This window comes from Lathamus discolor, chromosome 3 (assembly GCF_037157495.1).
Source record: "Lathamus discolor isolate bLatDis1 chromosome 3, bLatDis1.hap1, whole genome shotgun sequence".
Lineage (NCBI taxonomy): Eukaryota > Metazoa > Chordata > Aves > Psittaciformes > Psittacidae > Lathamus > Lathamus discolor.
In genome coordinates this window covers 143,240,342-143,259,229 of record NC_088886.1, presented here as the reverse complement: position 1 = coordinate 143,259,229, position 18,888 = coordinate 143,240,342, and the positions used below count along the sequence as shown (strand labels likewise).

At 41.9% G+C, this 18,888-nt stretch overlaps 1 protein-coding gene across 7 annotated transcripts in view; it reads left to right on the top strand.

The window, feature by feature from the left end:
• Window positions 1–18,888, top strand: part of ABLIM1 (actin binding LIM protein 1) — a 199,146-nt gene that overhangs the window by 76,712 nt on the left and 103,546 nt on the right. For 6 of the 7 annotated variants that reach the window (XM_065672322.1, XM_065672317.1, XM_065672319.1 and 3 more), the window contains exon 2: window positions 13,066–13,200. In XM_065672322.1, coding sequence (XP_065528394.1) covers window positions 13,066–13,200 — 135 coding nt within the window. Of the gene's footprint in view, window positions 1–120; window positions 144–13,065; window positions 13,201–18,888 lie in introns of those variants that run through there. The other variant, XM_065672321.1, reaches the window with a different exon arrangement.

Sequence of the window (18,888 nt, the reverse complement as noted above, 5' to 3'; positions counted from 1 at the left end):
GAAATACATTGTGAATTGTATTTCAGTCGTGGATTGGATGTGGGTTTGCAGCATTATGTTATCATTACTTGTAGATTCAGCCTCAGTCTCTGTTTTGTGAAGAAGAGCATCTGTCCTCTTTACTTTTGAAGACTCTGTAAAAGGTAATGTGGGATAAATCTTGATCTTGAGGTCCTTTCCAACCCTAACTATTCTATGATTCTATGATAAATTCAAATTAGTGAAGAAACAGGAACAAGAAGTGGTTACGTTGAATGAGAGTGAGCAGTTCTTGAACTCTGAACACCCACATTAAGATTTTTTTAATGCTTTAAATGAAACAAATGGAATGAATTTAGCTGTGTAGATGTTGAAGACAAATATCTCAATAGCCTGCCGTAGTGTGTCAGATGTATCAAGAGAGTTACAGTCATAACTTGTACAATCTCCTGATAATTTTGGTTGAGGAAGAGCAGTGGTCCAGCATAAATAGTATTGGCTACTTAGAAGGTTTGGGATCCATTACTTCAGATTTACAGGATCATTTTTATAATGGCAGTGGTGAACTGTTGGCCTGCTAACAGTATCAGTAAGGCACAGGGGGGATTACAGTAGCAGCTTCACCCCAAATCCTTGAAAGCACAAGGTTCTGAATCATTTTAATCAACTATACCACTTGTCTGCTCAGAAAAGTGAGGGTGTTACTGTAATTGCTGCTTGTTTTCTAAGATGCATTTTGAAATCAGGCTCCTGATTTCTCTTGAAGCACACATAAAATATGTGAAGCCTTTTAGCTGTGTGTTCAGTTTTGATCCTTTGGCGTGTTTCTGCTCCCCACCCTCCTGATGCTCAGTTCATTGGGCTCCCTGAGCTACATGGGGCTGTACCTTAGGAGTGCTCTGTAAACACAATTCTAGCATCTTACACTATGAACGATGTCATACACCTGTAAGAAAATTAAAATGAGCCTGTCATTTGTATAAAAAACAAGAGGGAAAACTCGACAGTAAATGGTTGAAAATGTGCTAAAGACTTGTGTTTAAGTCGCTTCCTTTCCTCCTCCCCAAGTTTAATGCGCTATTTATAATGGCTATTAATATTGATATTGGATATATTTTTTTCTGTTCACACAGATAATGACTGAAATAACTGGTTTTGGTGTACAACTGCTGTTTCGTATCTCATGGCTGCAGAATGAGAAGAGATAGTGTCTGTTTAGTATTTTGCTTTTCTACCTTATTACTCTGAAATAATTTCTCCAACAAAGTTGTTTGTTTTTCATCTGTTTTCTTCCCTGCTCTTTTTTTTCTTTTTTCCCTTTTTATATCCCCCCCCCCCCCCTTACACAGAAGGTCAGGAGTTATTTACTACTAAGAAGCTGCTACAAATACCATTCTCTAGAGTGATGCTCTTGCAAAATGCAGGCCAGTACAGTACAGCTGGTACCCTGCCTTCCAGCCACTGCTTGAGCTGCTGTTTGAACAAGCCGAAAATGCGTTCAGGCCATGTCATTTCATAAACATGTTAACCAGGCACTGGAGGGGCTGGTTTCAATGAGAAAAATGCAGTTCCAATCCAGTGAATTGCAAACGGGTTAGTAACAGATTTCAGCAAATTAGCATGGTTCATTATGCTCATATTGTGGGATGATTTCAGTGTCTGCCTGGTTAGTTCATACACAAAAAAAATCCTGAGGCCAGGGTGTTTTCTGCTGACACCAAATGGCGCTTCCTAAATTACATCTGACTGATACCGTACTTCCCTGGCTCTGGCTGTGTACTTATCTATTTCCCATTATGAGCCCTTATTATCTAGTTACTCAGCTGAATTGTTACTGTGTTGCATCCAAGAGCAACTTTCTCTCTTTATACCCTTTAATGGAAATAACGCTCGCATGCACATATGCATGTCTTGTTATTATTTCTGTTCTGCAATTTAAAACCCATATTGAATAATCTGCATTCTTAGTGGTTCAGTGTGTAAATTGTGAGCCTCCTAGCCACGTTGCTGGGTGATACAAGTGTTGTAGCTTCATTTTTATCTCCACCAGTTCACATAAACTGAGGATTAAGCCTTGATTCTTGATTTCTTGACCAGCTGATAAGAAGACTGTAACAGACCTGCTAAGTCTGCAAGAGCATACTGGGAGTCAGCTTTGTACCTGATGAGGTTTTGGACCGGACCATGCGCAGGCAAACCTATGATAGTGGATTAGCATCTATTCATGCCAAACTTCTCTGTGCTTGGAAGGATAAGAGGAGAAAAGAGGAAGGGTTGATGATTCTTTAGATTAAGGAAGTGGATATAGGGGCTTTATGATTTCTGTTCTTCACATACTGATTCTGTTGAAGGGTAGATGCTGGCACCTACTGGGTGCCAAGTTGCAGTAAGCTATATTGTGATTCCATGTTCTCACAACTGTCCCTGGGTATTCAGTTGATGCTGGCTTTCCCTATAAGCAACATGGAAGATGTTGTTCACCAAAATGTTAACAGCATTTCCTGTATAATTTGGCTTATGATCTAGTTGAGTCTTGCAGAGAGATTTAGTTCTGTGGGTTTTTTTTCTTCATACTTTTGATAAAGCAGGAGGCTGATACCCCTGAAGGTTATGACCAAGAGGACTGTTCTTATGCTTGCAGTAGCTCCAGTCATGTCTTACTCTCCAGTCGCATAACCCAAGAGCTTTTTGGTTTGTTATAAATGGAACTGGTTTAGAGCAGTTCCAGCTCCTTGACGAGTGTGCAACATGTTACTTGTGTGTTAACTTAAGGGTGTTCTCTGTCCAAAACACTGTCTCTCCAGTGCTCTGTGTATTTGTAGTCTTAGTATTTATTCCTACCGTGAATCAAGAAAATGTTGACTAATGGGATTTGGGTCCTGACACTGTCTCAATGTCATGGTTACTAATGAAACATGGTCTTGATCTGAACTTCTGACTTTGGAACTTTCAACCCTGGGTGACCTGGGAAAATCTCCAAGTTAGTTGGTTTTGGAGCACATGACAGGATTATGCAATACACCTCGGCAGGGGGGGAGGATGGGGAGTTTCACTTTATTTTTGCCTCAGTTTACTTAGTATTAAATTCATTTCTACTTGACAGTTTGCTTTTGGGGCTGTGCATTTGGGGTTTGGTTTTGCTTTAGTCTATGTGCTACCTTGCACAAGCTGCAGAGAAATCATATAGTAAATACGCTTAGTAGATGTTAACAAATACTCTTGTAGTTAAAGTACTAAGCTGTGGAACAGCTCTGTGTTAGAGGCTCTTAAGGTGACCTTGGGGAAGTAATTTGATCTCTCCTTGTGTTAATCTGTAAAATGAGGATAAAAACATTCCTCTTGTCTGCCTCGATTATTTGGATTCAGAGTCTTTGGAGCAGAGAGTTTTCTTTTACTTTGGCTCACAGCTATGGCAAGGAACTCTAAGTCTTGGGATTTAACTACTTGCGCTTGAACAACAAACCAGATCCAGCGGTATGTGAATGTCTTATAGGCATCTTGCTGCTTATTCTGTACTTTCTCTTTCTAAATTTACTTTTAATATTAGGTTTCAAATTGCAGTTCTGCTGTGCAGCATTGATACTGAGAGAAACAGAAATAACCCAGGAGGTGCCAAATCAGGCATGTTTGCATTGGTGATTTTAGTTCTTTTTAAATAGCACTTAGTTCACGTGAGGGGACGAATACTCATATCCACAGTCAGGCAAGCAGTGTGCAGTTCTGCCGTGCCTGCTGGCTTCCCCTGTTTCCCAGTAGTGAAATTCCATGCATTTCTTGCACCCCAGCTGCATAGAGAAGCCAGCTCTCTGAAGATGAGATGGCAGTTATTTTGTATTGAGAAATGGGAGAACCTGTGCTGTTGATCTCACTGAAGGGGGAGGGTTGAGTGGTTTTAGCCATTAAATTTGAGACCACAGAGTTCATGGTTTCAGGTAGCGGTAGAGGCAGTTAAGCTGTTTCACCAGCTGAAATAGCAAGTGGTGTGGGCCAAACCCCCAGTTTTGAGTAGGGGAGATCCAATCAATTTCATTTATTGGCAGCTAATAAACTTTTAATTACTGATTTTGGTGTTTATAATAAAAGCAAGCAAAGACCCACTTGGAGAAACAAACCTCAGCTCCTCTCTGGACACTTCTTACCCTTTCTGGTCCACAGTCCCCATGCCACACATTACACTCAGTACCTTTGATGCAGTAATGGCAGTGCAGGAGACTGGGCTCAGTGCATCATTGTTCCTTTCATTTTGTTGTTCTGTTTTTGTTCCTATGTTATTTCGCCATAGGTTCCTCTGCTGGCCACAGTCCTTTGAGATTTGTACCTCCTCTTGAGCCTCCTGTCTGTCCCTGCTTGGTGCAGCTTGCTTTCCTTAGCAGTTCTGCCCTGGCATCATTTTTGTTTCTCTTATTTGTGCTTTGGTGTCTCTCTTGCCCTAGCATTGTCTCCTCTGTGTTTCAGTATCCTTGGTGCTCTGGCATCTCTCTTGTCTCCTGCTGAGGGTCTCTCCTTTCAATGTCCTTTCCTGCTTGTTTTTATGTATATGTTTTTGCAGAGGTGCTCTGTGCTCGTCTGGTTTAGTTTTGATGTGTGGGTGCATTTTATCCACTGCTGAGCTGGTTGGAGCCATTTGTGACCAGCACAATGTGGTCCATGATTGCCTCCAACCCAAGTCGCTATTGCAACACCCTTGCTTCCAAAGCCTTGCTGGTTATGTTGGATAACAAATGAGTAGAGAGCAAATTATATGGTTGGTTTTCTTGGACAAGAATTCAAAATGCAAGACTTTTAAAGATAGAATCTTGGCATAGTGAAATCGTGCATGTTTGAAATACGTTAAGCTTCGGCAAAGGAATGTTTTTCCAGAGGGAGGGTGGTATGCTTGGTAGGAAACAACTTGCAAGTTAGGATGATAATTTGGCCTGATTCTGTAGGAGAATCAGTTCCTTTTGTGGAAAAATTAATGCATACCAGGGGAAAAGTCCAAGTTGCACTAATCAAAATGTGCTGTGCCCTTTGGATGGGAGAAGCCAGAGACCAGGATTTTGTTGTTTCTGGGAGCAATCTATAACTATTTTTAAAAGGATTATTTATAACAAGAGTTGGTTTTCCACCTAGAGAACAGTCGGTATCCCCAAAAGGATGATTAATCCTTTCCTTCACTGAGCCTGGATAGCTTTCAGGCTCACAAGAGATCTGGCTGAGGAGAACACTTAGGCATTGTCTTAAAGCTGTTCTCTTCAGCAAAGTATCTTGTTGAGTCTAATTGAATCACTGGGATTTAAAGCTAAGTAAGTGTTCCAGTGTTGCTCAAATTTGTTGCTCCATTTTTGGAGGCTTTGTGATGTTTTTGCAGTAGTGTCAGGTATTTGATTAATGGCAGTCATTTTCAGCTGTATGTTAGCTGTGAAAAGAGATATGTAAGAGACATGTTGTGTATTAGAAATAATACTGGTTTTTATAAGCATAATGTGCTATATGTGAGGAGTGTTAGATGCCCTGTATAGCCCAAACTGTGCATGTTACATAGAATCATAGAATAGTTAGGGTTGGAAAGGACCTCGAGATATGTTGTTATATTCCATATAGACAGGAAAAAAAGAACAGAAAAGATGAGAGAACACCTCAAAGCTGCAAAGTAAGGAGTAACTGTTAAAATAAGGGTCACGTCAAGTAATGCCAGCTGTTCAGAAGTGAAATGCTGTTGCATTTGTGCTGAACAAGAGTCTAATGGGCAAGGTTCTGTAAACAGTGTCAGTGGGATAGCTCCCTAATTCCCAGTGCTGTGTGCACCAGTCTGAAACCACAGATGTTAGTATAATCTACATGGCAATATTGTGGAACTCTGTTAATTCAGGATCTGCTACAAAAGCAGGATCTTAATATGACACCAACTTAAAGAAGTGATCCAAATATAAACACAGCCTTGCAGAGCAGTTAGGATTATCTTTTATTGCTGCTGGCACAAACAAGGGTCAATAAATGACTTCTTCGTTCAAAGAGGCAGTTTCATTTATATTTTATTTTTTTCTCCAAAGGCACCTGAAAAAGGGATTTGATGTATTTGAGATTGTCTGCTTGCTATCCAGCACTTGAAGTGCTAGCCCAAGAATGGGCTAAGTTCAGGAGTACTGTATTGGACCATCACAGAGGAAGCACTGACCATTTACCATATAGTGGTAAAAGTTGATAGCCTTTCAGAGCACACACATTATTTATTGTTGAAATAATACACCTCAAGGAACTGACTTTCACACTGCAATGTTTGTGGGGTCTATGTGTCCTATCACTTGTTACTTGGGAAAAGAGACCAGCTGCCTCTTCTCCCCATCCTTCTTTTGGGTAGTTGTGGAGAGGGTCAGTTGTACTTCTTTCTGGACCTAAACCAGGACGGACATGGGCCGTATTGTCCATCTTTACATGTCTTTCTCCCATAATCCAGCCTTCTTTCCTGCTCTACTCTACATGCTAAGCTCTAACTTACATCCCACCAGCACCCCGATAAAAGGGGTGTGAGTTAACATAGGAGAGAGCTGCTGGCGCCTTATCCTTTCAGTGTGAATGTACTGGCCAGGTAATATTCTCTCACGTGTGTTTGTACCGTGTATTACCATGATTAGGGCACTGGCTTTTACAGTGCCAAAAGAGATGATGTCCTGAAGTGTCCTGATTGCTACTGTGGTCCTGTTTGCATCTCCTGTTTGCATCCACAGTTTTCAGTGGCAGATGAATTGGAAGGGGAAATGACAATAATAACAATACCTTTCTGGAAAATATCAGAAAACACTTAAAAATGGCTACAAGTTTAAGGATATTTTTATGCCTTTTTTAAAAATAGCTACTCTCATTATATGTAGACAACAAAAATATAAGACAAATTGGCAAACTGTAGGCACAATACAGATACATTTACAGGAAGAGAGTTTTAAAATGAGTCTTCAGATGTGATTTGAGTGGCAGTAGTATGAGCAAGCTACAGTCTAGGATTTTGCCTTAAGCTTTTTCAGGCATGTGTAGGCATGCAGCTCACTAGTATCTCTTTGTGGCACTCTCTCCTTCTGGGGTATCCTGGAATTCCTGAAGATCTCTGTTTGATACCTGTGGGTACTGGTTACAGTGATTTCTTTATCTGTCTGTGTCAGCTGGGGGGGTTAATTTCAGTCTCAGTCCCTGTTTGGTCACCTTAGCTGATAGGATTCTTACAGATTTAAGATTCAGGACCTGAGTCTGCAGATAAGCAAAACGACACTGCATTTTTTCACCCCTTTTAATAGGTATTTCAGCCTCCTCAAGGCTCCACTGTGCTGGGCTTTCATGAAAGAGAAATTCCTCAGAGAGTGTATGGGCTATAGACAGACAGGCTTTACAAACCAGAGGTTGCAGAGCTGTAAGAGACACAAAGGATGGGAGAAAATTATTTCTCTCTTTCAGAAGAGAACATGAAGAACTGATAAGCGAGATTTGGTTCTTGAACTTGGTTATGTGATGTGTCTCTAGCACTTTTCATCTCAGAGCAGCTCTTTTCACAGCTTGTGGTCCTGTGCACTGTGCCTACCTGCCTCCTCTGCCCTGTCCCAAGCAGGCAGCTGCCCAGCTGGAGAGACTGAGGAAATCTTAACACTTAGACCTTCAAGTTTGAACTTCACATCCTGTAAATGAACTTAAGAATTGATGGCCTGAAATTCCTGAAAGCAAAGAGTGAGGACATTTAAATCAGTCTAGCAAAAAACTGTACAATAGTTTCACAGCATTAAATCTTTATTTGTGCTTCTTAATAGTTCAGTCTTCAGCCTAGAAAACACAGTAGCTAGTGGCAAGTTAGCCATTGAGAGCATGCTGTCTGTATTAGGTGGCTCTTAGAAGGTAAAAGGACAGGTCTGTGAAATCCTGAGAGTCCCCTTGCCTGTGCTGCTATGGGCACAGAATGTTCTCAGTGCTATGCAAAAGAGCCCAGAGGTTGCAGAGCTATAAGTCATAGAAGTTGTATAGGCTAGCATAAAGCTTGAAGTTACACCTGCTCCAATATGGATAGACTTGAGCATAACTCCAGGTTTATTTGTGAAGGTGTGCATGCAAATGTGGAAATGGAAAAATTTCATGTTTAGAAGAACAGTAGCCCATATCCTCCTTCTGTTTAAATGTAGAGGAAGCTGCTTTTTACTTCAGCTTAGAGCAGAACTCAACACAGCATATTCTGCTGACCTCTGTGCTGCAGCATACGCACAGCAAGGCGCTTCCCAGAAGCTTCTTTCTGCCTTCCAATAAAAAACTGAAGTATTTTCTGGCTTGCAGCAGAGCCAGGGAGTCTTGCCAGCAAGAATCTGCAGCTAAGGCTCGCTTAGCTTGGGTCTTTGGTTTCCTAACAGCTCTGTATTCAGGGAGAGAACCATCAATAAAGGAGGCTGCAGTATTTATTTCCATCATTTTCTTTAATTCAGCAACCATTATTCTTCAGGTAGTTGCTGTGATTTCCATTTTAGAAGGGGTTGCTAGGAGTACCGAGGTCCTTTTTCTGGCTGATGCAGCAAAACCTGTAATTGCCATTAAACCGTTGGACAATGATCTGCTGTACATAAAGCACCACTGGCAAAACAGCTTTAAACTTTGTGCAGGGAATGAATTCCTTCCTTTTGCTCAGAGTGCCTTTGGTTTCTCACATGAACGTTGAGTCGTTACTGCTCTTCTCTGGCTCTTTTTAATTGTTTCTTTGCAGATCTGGGATTATTTTGAGATGCTTTGATAAAATGCAGTAACAAGTACTCTTGGGCTAGTAGAGCTGCTTTTGAATTTACCTCAAAATAGTGCAGTGGCAACATTTAATGAAGCAAACATTGCATGATTCACAAGGGAACGTAAGTGATGGCAAAAATCATGGTGATACGTCTGTGGAGTGATGGTAGCACAGAGCAATACCCCAGTGACAAAGACTGTTTCCTTGTAGAAGAAGGTGCTATTGATTTATATATTTCCTTTCTTCCTTCACCCCAGTCATTAAACAATGTAATTCAGACTTCCCAGTTGTTCCAGTCAGTGTATGTGTTACTCTGGGTGAGTTGGATGTGTAATGAGACATTGATTTGTCTTATTGGAAGCCTAAATGAGCTTAAAGCATTAATTAGTCATTGATTATTCATTTAAGCTGGTCTTACAAGCAGGAGTGGAAGTGTCAGTGTAGCTTGAAAAGTTCTGTGTACATCTCTGACCAGAGATTTTGTTCATTAATGAAGAAAAACCATATGTCTGTAGGCAGTGCCCAGCAGCATTGGAAGTTAAAGCTGCTATAAAGCAACCGAGAACTTTGGAAAAAGTTTTACTGATGATCTCTTGTAATTAGTCTCTGTAAGATTGTAAAGACTCACTATGACAGCTTAGGCTTCTATAGGTACTAGAACTTTCGTAGTTAAACCTGAAATGTGCTGAAGGACTAAAAATAAGACTAAATATTCAAAGAAAATGTTGCATCTGTTTGATCCGTGTGCCTGCTTCCAGCATCCCTTTGTTCAAGTGCAGACGCTGCACTAGTTTAACTAGAGCCCATTTAAGAAACACAGTTCAGTCGGTAGCCTAGGTACATTTGATGGGATGATACTTGTTTGAAATTAGATCCATTGTGTTAGTAGGCGTTTGCACCTTGAGCTAGACTGATAGATACGTTATATTTAATTTTACGCGAAAGGATCCATGCACTTTGTTATGGTGCTTGGGGCTACACTGATGAAATCACATCTAGACATTGGCTGTATGTAGGCAAGTATTGGTTTGCATCTGCATAATGGAACTGGGAAATACTTGACTTGTGTTTATATTATACTACCCATGCTGTAAGGTTGTACTTACTGATATGAAGACAGTAGTAAGCCCCAGTACTGAACCAAGAATGTGTTGCTGTGGTAGCATCTCTCCCTCAGAAAGCTGATAGTTTATGTTCTTTTTGATTTCTTTAATTTGGAAGATAGTTGTGGTGTTAATATATTTGGATTTGAAACTTCACTAAAGGCAATGCAGCTCCTCAAAGCTGGTGTTTGTCCACTTGCACGCTTCCCAATGAATACTGCTTCCAGAAATATGGATGATGTGGCATGTGTGACTTACTGTTGTAGTTGCTTTTGCACTTACTACTTTTGTACTTACTACTTACTGTACTTACTGCTTTTGTACTTACTACAACTTACTGTTGTAGTTGCTTTTGCGACTGTTTCTATCCCAGTGCCTGGGGTGCTTGTAGCTGTATTTATCCTCATGCAGGGTGAGTCTGACAGCACTGTTACACCTGGTTTGTAATCAGGAGCACACAAGACACAAAGAAACTAAAACATTCAGATAACCTAGTTTTAAGCTGATGGGTTACAGACTTTAGCTGAACTTAGCTGTCTGACTTTAGAGTTAAGAGCATGCCAGCCAAAGAGCTCATATATCTGTTGTGGAGCAGGGGTTGGAATCTGGGTTATCCAGATCCAAATTTTATGTCCTGTCACTAGTTGCGCTGTCTGGAGTCTGTTACTGTCTTAGTCATGATTTAGAATGGCCTTATTGCACTTGCTGCTAGTGCATGATGCCTGAGAAAGTGTTCTCTAGCATGCAACTGATGTGGGGAGGGTTAGTGCAGGCATAGCCTGAAATACTTACTGACTCAAGATGTGAAATCCCTGTGAGGAGATGAATTTAGCTCCTAGCTCAGGGTTTTCAGGCCCAGAGCAGCTCACAATTTACATGTTCTGTAATCAGCTTCATTTAAGATGTCAGGCTGGAAATAGTAACTGGCAGTATTTGTGTTCATTTAAATAGCTGTAAAGGCAGAACTGGAAGGAAATTGCATCATTAGACCAGTCTTGAAAACATTTATTTATTCTCTAGTAAGGAGCAAGAACTTGTGTTTCAGTTCAATACCAGAAAATCTGGAACCTGGCATACAGAATGTGTTAGGGTACCTTCCACATGTGAGTTTAAGAGAGCAAAATGTTGCAAGTACAGATTTCACGCTGCACTGTATAAATCCTAGGGAGCATTTGCCCAAATCCTAGATCCAGTTCCTCATCTGAGCAACTTTGGAAGTCCATTCTGTTGCCTTTTCTTCATTTGGCATCAGGCCCTTCTCAGGCTGCCTGGATCTGAGAAGGAATTTTCCTCATAATAATTTACTTTGCTAACACTTGTATCTCTGTTTGTCTCTTATTTTCTTTCTTTCTTTCTCATTACAAAAACTATGTGTTTCCTTGGTTACAAGTTAATAGTTAATAGTCTTGTTTGGAAGAATAACTTCTGCTCCAGAAACAGTATTGCAGTGCAGACTATTAGATGAGGTTCACTCAAGGCAAAGCATTCACTGGGCTCTTATTTAAATGGACCTTCTAATTGGAAAACTGACTGGCATTGCCAACTGCATTCTGTTCACCAGTATGAGCTGAATAACTGCTCAAGGGAAATAGTTGAAATGAGCTACCAGAGAGGAGGTATTTAAAACTTTAAGCTTGAGTGGAAGAATTCAGCCTTTTTATTTGAAGAATGGTGGTGGGAGTGGTAAGAACCAAAAGCAGCTGCCCCATTAGTTTGGCTGGATTTACAGCAGAAATTGTTGCTTGGAATATTTGTTATTCTCCATTCTTGATGCTGTTACTGCTTTAGTCACATATTGGCCTTTTTTATTATTACTCTTGTATTTATATAATGGAGAATGATAGCAGCATTTCTTCACTAAGCCATTTATAGAGTAATATAGAAGGACGTGATGAAGCAATTGGGCTTTTTCTCTAGAAAATCATTGAAGAAGGGGAGGAAAATGGTGCAGGAAATACAAGCAAGGTACCCATGAGCAGTGATGTGAGGGGGGGAGGGGAAAGGCATAAATATGTCTGGGGAGATGTCAGGACTTGATCAGGAGAAGAAAAGAGCACCAGAAAACACAGAGATTAAATAATAATGATTCCCAGTGAGGGTGATGTGGGTGTATCAGCACTTTGCAGGCCAGGAAAATCAGAACAGGAATTATACAAAGACAGAGGCGTTGGTAGAGAGGTATGTTTCTTTGAAATGTTCCAATGAGCGTCACTAGTTTGAGTACAGTATTACAAGGAGGACAACTTTCTACTGCTAGAATGGGATGTGGGAGGGGGATCTGAAGGAACATAGTTTGTTTGGGAACATTCTGAGTAATATTTCCCACCTCAAACAGTACAGTTGAGAGTCAATCTTGCTTTAGCTTACCCCCGAGCATTGCTACTGGGGCCCCAAACTGCCACAAGGCACATCTGAAAGGAAAGTTAAACATCTTTTTATGGAAGCCAAATGTGGAGCAATAAAACTTTTACTGCAACAGTGAAATACACAATAAAGCTGACACAAACCTTTCCTGTTCCTATCCAAGCTCTGCTCTGGGCTGTGGGATAGCTGATCAGTGACTAGAATCTGGAATTTTATCTCCCTGACTGTATTTCAGATTCTTTGGTCATTTCTTTCTGCTCATAATATCTCTAATTTGGATGCAGAGAGTCTTTTCTGCATGGAGCTTATAATACAGAATTAATGGCAGTAGAAACAAATAATGTTGCTTCCTTTGCGCTTCAGATGTGCTTTCCCTGTGTCAGGTATGTGCTGTAGGAAAATGGGGATGTTTGTAGTTTCTATTTACCATAGTCATTTGCATGCAAAGTCAGGCTGCTTGGTTCTTCTGGTTTCCCAAAGCATTATTTGGAATTGCTTTCCTTTCATTCCATTTGCTTGGATTGTATCCCTTTTTGTATTAAAATAGCCCAGTTCTTGTTGCCTTGTGCTCTCATTGAATGGTTTGCACACACTCATATTCTTGAAAGAAAAGCCTAGGCATTCTGAAACACTTCATGGCGCTGAAACTGAGAGGGGAATTTTTCCTTGTCTTTCCATGGCAGTCTCAGTGGAAAGAGGCAGTAATTGATGTGAATGGCTTAAACTACTGGTTTATGGAAAGGCTACATTTAAAATAGGTGGTGACTTTTTAGATGAGTGTAAAACGTGAACAGATACATTTGGTTCATGATGGAAAGTGTCTGAGAACAGACTTATGTACAGGAGAAAACATCCTTCTTGTTTGGGTTTAAATTGTATTCTCTTATTTTACAGTGGCCCATCCTCAGGAGCCTCACCACCCCTCTGAAAAGCCTGTCATCCACTGTCATAAATGTGGGGAGCCATGTAAAGGGGAAGTACTTCGTGTTCAGGCCAGACACTTTCACATCAAATGCTTCACCTGCAAAGGTAAGATCTTGGTGTTCATCTGTTAGAAATGAGTCCATTTGTGCAAATATACCTTGAGCCATGTGATGACAGGTCACACTTCCTGCAAGCAGCCAATTGCAGGCTATTGTGGTTGCTCAGGATCTGAAGGACTTGTGGATGAGGAGGGTAAAGAACAGGGAGTGAAGTGCCTGGATGGCACATGTACAAGCAGCAAGTGTTTGGCACCACACAGAGCAACTTCAATATGCAAACATCTATAATTAAATTGAATTATAGAAGACATTTGGCTTTATTGGGGGGGGAGGGGGGACAGAAAGGAGGTTGCCACCAGCATTTAAAGACTCAAAATAGCACATTCTGCTCTGAATACTTCTGAGTTCGTTCTTTTCCTTTTCTACTATTCATTGGGTACAAGCTACACAATAGATAATTACACCTGAAAGAAATGAATAAAATAATTTCATAGCTCTTTTTAATGTTACTTTCAATTTTCTTTGCTTCGTGCAGTTCTCTGTAGACAGTTTCACACATTTCCCAGATAGTGAATTAGGCCGCAATTAGACTCTGCTTTGGTGAAATTTCTTTCTGTTTATTTGGGAAGAGATGAAACAACTCTGTGCATCCAAGATCAAGTGCTTTATGGAGAGTCACAAAACATAGTGATAGGGCAAGGGGTAATGGCTTTAACCTGACAGAGGGGAGACTGAGATGAGCCCTTAGGCAGAAGCTCTTCCCTGTGAGGGTGCTGAGGCGCTGGCACAGGGTGCCCAGAGAAGCTGTGGCTGCCCCATCCCTGGCAGTGTTCAAGGCCAGGCTGGACAGAGCTTGGAGCAAGCTGCTCTAGTGGAAGGTTTCCCTGCCTGTGGCAGGGGGTTGGAACTGGATGAGCTTTAAGGTTCGTTCCAACCCAAACCATTCTGTGGTTCTATGATAGGAAGAGAGGCCCTACTAGCCTCTCAGAAATCCAGTGTAAATATATGACTTGGTTTTAAATGTTGCACTGTATCCATTTCCTGTTATTTCCATATATAAGGTGAAGGTATGTTTATATTGTGTAGTGTGATGGGGTTTAAAGGAAGATAACATAAGTATAGTTGAGAAAATAGTGTCTTGTGTTTGTTCTAAGTGCTTTTTTGAGAATTTGGATAAATCTGGGTTGGGTTTCTTTTTCAAATGCTTAATATGAGCTATTGCCTATCATTAGGGTTAGTTATGACAATTGATTGCTGAAACTAAGTACCTGTGTTCAGAAAAAAAAACACCAAAAAAGACCCCTGATGGGTACTGACACCTGAGAGAAACGTGCAGGGTGGTCACTGAGGAGACTGTGTTGGAACAAGGGGGTACCTTACCCATCATTTTAAGAGGGGCGACTTTGGTGAGCGAGCACTGTTCCCAAAGGGAAAGGAGCAGGAGACAGGGGTATCTGCATCAGCTCTGTTGACACTGTGACCCTCGGAAAGAGCTGAGCTGGAGCTGTTAAGCTGACTGGCCCAAAAAATCTTCTTTGCTTGCTTTACTTCTAGTTGGGTTTTGCCTAAATTGAAGAAATGGCAGTGTGATTGGTCTCATGCATATTTATACATGCTTGTGTGTATATAACTATATACGTATAGGCACACGTTCCCTTGCCAGGGGCCTCCATTTTGATGGGCCTTCAGTGTGTGGGGCTGGGTCTCCACTTTCTGTGGGGGCCTCTGCTCTCTGGGGCTCCCCTCCCATGGCCTGGGATTCTGTGGGCTTCCCACTCCCCATGAGCCTCCCTAGCTCTCTAGGACTGCACATCCATGGGGCCTTATCTTCTGAGCCTCTCCCCTTGTCTGCCTCCCCCCTCTCCTGGTCTCCCATGCTTTTGGGGCTCCCTGACTCTCTGGGTCTCCCTCTCCGTGGGCTGGGATTTCCTGGGACTCCCACTATAATGGAGGCCTCCCCATTTTTGGAGTCTATTTGCCTGGGGGCTCCACTTTTGAGCCTCCCACATTCTCTGGCCTCCATTGACTCTTGTTCTCAGCCTCTGAGGGTTTTGAGTCTCAGCCCCCAATTTTTGGGGGACCCTCAAAGAATTTTGTGCAACCCTGGCTCCGTACAAGCCTCTGCTATGTGAGCTTCCCACCTTTCTGCTGGCTTGCCATATGCTTTCAGGTGTCCTGCTCTTTTTGGGCTCCTCTTCCCCTGCTCCCAAATAGACCTCTCACACAAACGGTCTTTGGTCTTCCACTGTGTGAGCCCCTCACTGAGCTGTCCCCATTATGGGGTGCCATTCCCTGTGCTTCTCCCTTCCTCTTGGCCTGGGCCTCATAAGTTTATGGCCCTCCACTGTGTGACAGTGTGGCTTCTGCCTCTTTTAGTATGTGCACAGCCCAGTTTGAACTGAGAGGACCAGTGAGTCTTAGAGATTTTACTCTTTCATTCTGTGCCTTATTAATTGGGTTTGCCAACAAGTGTCATCTTTTTTTGTGTTTACTTGTATAAAAGGAAAGGGGTTTGTAAGGGAGGTTGGTGCAAGTTCTCTGTTGAATCTTACACCTGAGCTGCAGAGCTTGTTATTGTTGTCTCATTGAAGTGAATGCAGTTTTTCTTTAAACCATAGTTAGTTACTTATATTGCATGTTGTCTGACCATATGGTTCATACAAGTGGGACACAGCTGTTCAAGTGGTTTGTTTCCTCTTATTCTAATGGGTTTTTAATTTGACGTGACTGTGACTCTACAGGAGATGGAGTTAGACCCCCTCGGTTTATACATTATAATGCTAGCTAGAGGGAAGAGCTGATACTGGGACCGGACCATATCAGCTGTATCTGCAGGTGGCTTGGTTGTCATTCTCCTTTCTGTGTACTAAATTTGCTCTTGAGACTTGTTGTGGTTTAAACCCAACCACAAAAGCTCGTTCACTCACCCCCCACCCTGACCCTCCCCACTCCCGGAGGGATGGGGAGGAAAATCGAGAGAATGTAACTCCCACGGGTTGAGATAAGAACAGCCCAGTAACTAAGGTATAACACAAACCACTGCTGCTACCACCAATGATAATATTGATAAGAGAAAATAACAAGAGGAGAGAATACGATACCACCGTCGAACGAGTTCGACCGCCCCCGGAAGAGAGATCGTGCCCTTCCGGGTAACTCCCAGTTACCTCCCTGGGCATGACGTGCTGTGGTATGGAATACCTCTTTGGCTAGCTTAGGTCAGGTGTCCTGTCTCTGCTTCCTCCTGGCCTCCCCTCGTCCCCGGCAGAGCATGAGACTCACAAAGTCCTTGGCCAGAATAAACATTACTTAACACCAATTAAAAACAATCGGTGTTATCAGCTCTCTGCCCAGGCTGGAAGTCAAAACACAGAGCTTGCACCAGTTACTAAGAAGGAGCAAAACGGCTCCTGGTAAACCCAGGACAAGACTTCAGCTCATACATCTACAGTGTGAAAGACATGAACAAGCTTGTATTTGTCTGACTGTTGCCATACTTGCTGAAAATCCTTCAGATTTTACTCATGGACTTAGTCTAGTGAAGAAATGGAAAAGTCCCCATAAAGCTGTCACACGAGTTGTAAGTAGGAGGGTTTCAGTGTGATCCTGTTCTTCCTTTGCTCTGTAGGAGATTCCTTTTCTTACCTTTTATTTCCATCCGTGCTCTCAGCTTTGTGGTTACATCATACTGCAAAGTGTATTTTATATGATCGTGATCCTTCTTCCCTAGGTTATGTCAGAGGCACTCCATGACTGCTTGGCATGCACATCAGTGGTGGTTGATGCACTGCAGGAACATGGTGACTTAAGCCTCCATGCTGCATCAGCCAGCTCAGGACGTGCTTGTGCGTCATGTAATGTGATCAGACAGTCATCTTCCCTCTCCATTTCCATCCATCTCTGGAATCTTTCTCGGAAGAGAATAACTGCTTCCTGACAAAGATGACAGTAAAATCTCCACAGACTGACATGTTCCCATACCCCCATGATGAGATGCAGCTCGCTGTTGCTCCCTGCCTCTTGAGAGCAATGTATATACAGCAGGTTTGTCCTATCTGCCTGGCAGGGCTGGCTGGGTCTATTTGTGGCTCCAGAGAAGAGCTGATAAACAAAACAAAGAGCTGAAATTGGTGGGGCTTGTCCCTCAGAAGATGAGCTCCGTGAGCCTCCTGATAGGCAAAGAATCTCACGCAGTCAGCAGCTGACCTGCAGCTAGAGTTAACAAGGGAGTGATGGACAGGCGATGGATAAGAGACATTTAAGAGTGCAGCTCAGGAATAACTGTTCAGAGCAGTTGTCTTTGTTTTAGGACTAAGTCACTTACCTTGCTAAGCACTTACACTGTTGTATGTTACAAATGCAAATTAATTGGATTCTTCCAGTTGTAATAAATAAGACTTAATTTCTATTTTACCAGGAGTACCCTACTATTATCATACCAAATTGTTAATGGCGACCAGGCAATGGAAGCAGAAGGTTGAGAGGAGGGAGGGTGAGATGAGGAGGTTGAAGGGAGAACACACTGAGCTGGAGACCTCGTCATTTTACTATTTGTCTTTAAAAAGCATTAACATTAACAAGAATTAATTAATAGCTTATTAAAGAAGTAAAAGTTTTTCCTCCAAGCATCAATGTACTTCAGAACTTTCCTGGAAAAACTAAGACTATTCACTGCGATGTCTGTTACATACATAAATGTGTGTGGGATCAAGCCCTAAATTACAATGTGCAGGAGCAGAGATTTTAATATCTCAAAATGTGATCTGATACAAATGGTAATTTTCTAGCATTGTCAGTTGATTACAGTTCATTTTACCCTCCTGCATGTAGTAGGAGAGGAAGTTTTGAGGCAAGCAAAATTGCTATAATAAGACTGTATTATTAAGCTGTGATTCATAGAATCATAGAATAGTTAGGGTTGGAAAGGACCTTAAGATCATCCAGTTCCAAATCCCCTGCCACAGGCAGGGACACCTCATACCAAACCATGTCACCCAAGGCTCTGTCCAGCCTGGCCTGGAACACTGCCAGGGATGGAACATTCACAACTTCCCTGGGCAACCCACTCCAGTGCTTCACCAGTAGTAGAAGTAAAGAACTTCTTCCTTATAGCCAAGCTAAACTTCCCCTGTTTAAGTCTGAACTCATTACCCCTTGCCCTATTACTACAGTCCCTGATGAAGAGTCCCTCCCCAGCATTCCTATAGACCCCCTTCAGGTACTGGAAGGCTGCTATGAGGTCTCCATGCAGCCTTCTCTTCTCCAGGCTAAATTCATCTAGGCTCCTATTAATCTTCCGGATGAGAGGGAAATGCTGGTTTCAATAGTGTATTGCTTAACAGAACAAGTTTTAAGCTTTCATGGTAATAGTGTAGAAGTTTACGTTGCTTGATTTTAGTACACATAGAGACTGATTGTGTTACCTTAAAAGGTAAGGTACTATCTGTGGTAGGAGTATTTCACATAGTAGACAGTGTCCCTGTTCTTGATGTTGAATATAAATTGGAAAACATCGTTAGCTTCCATGTGGCAGCCTAAACTAAAAAATTACCTCATGAATAAGCAATCTTGCTATGAGAATATGGATGGTTTCCTAATGTTTTGTAGTCCTCGCTATGTGGCATAAATGTCTGTGATTTGATTAGGCTATGCCAGGTGGAAATGTTTCACTGTGTATGAATGTTTTACATGCTATAGTGATACCAGATATCAAAAGGCAATTACCAGCTAATAT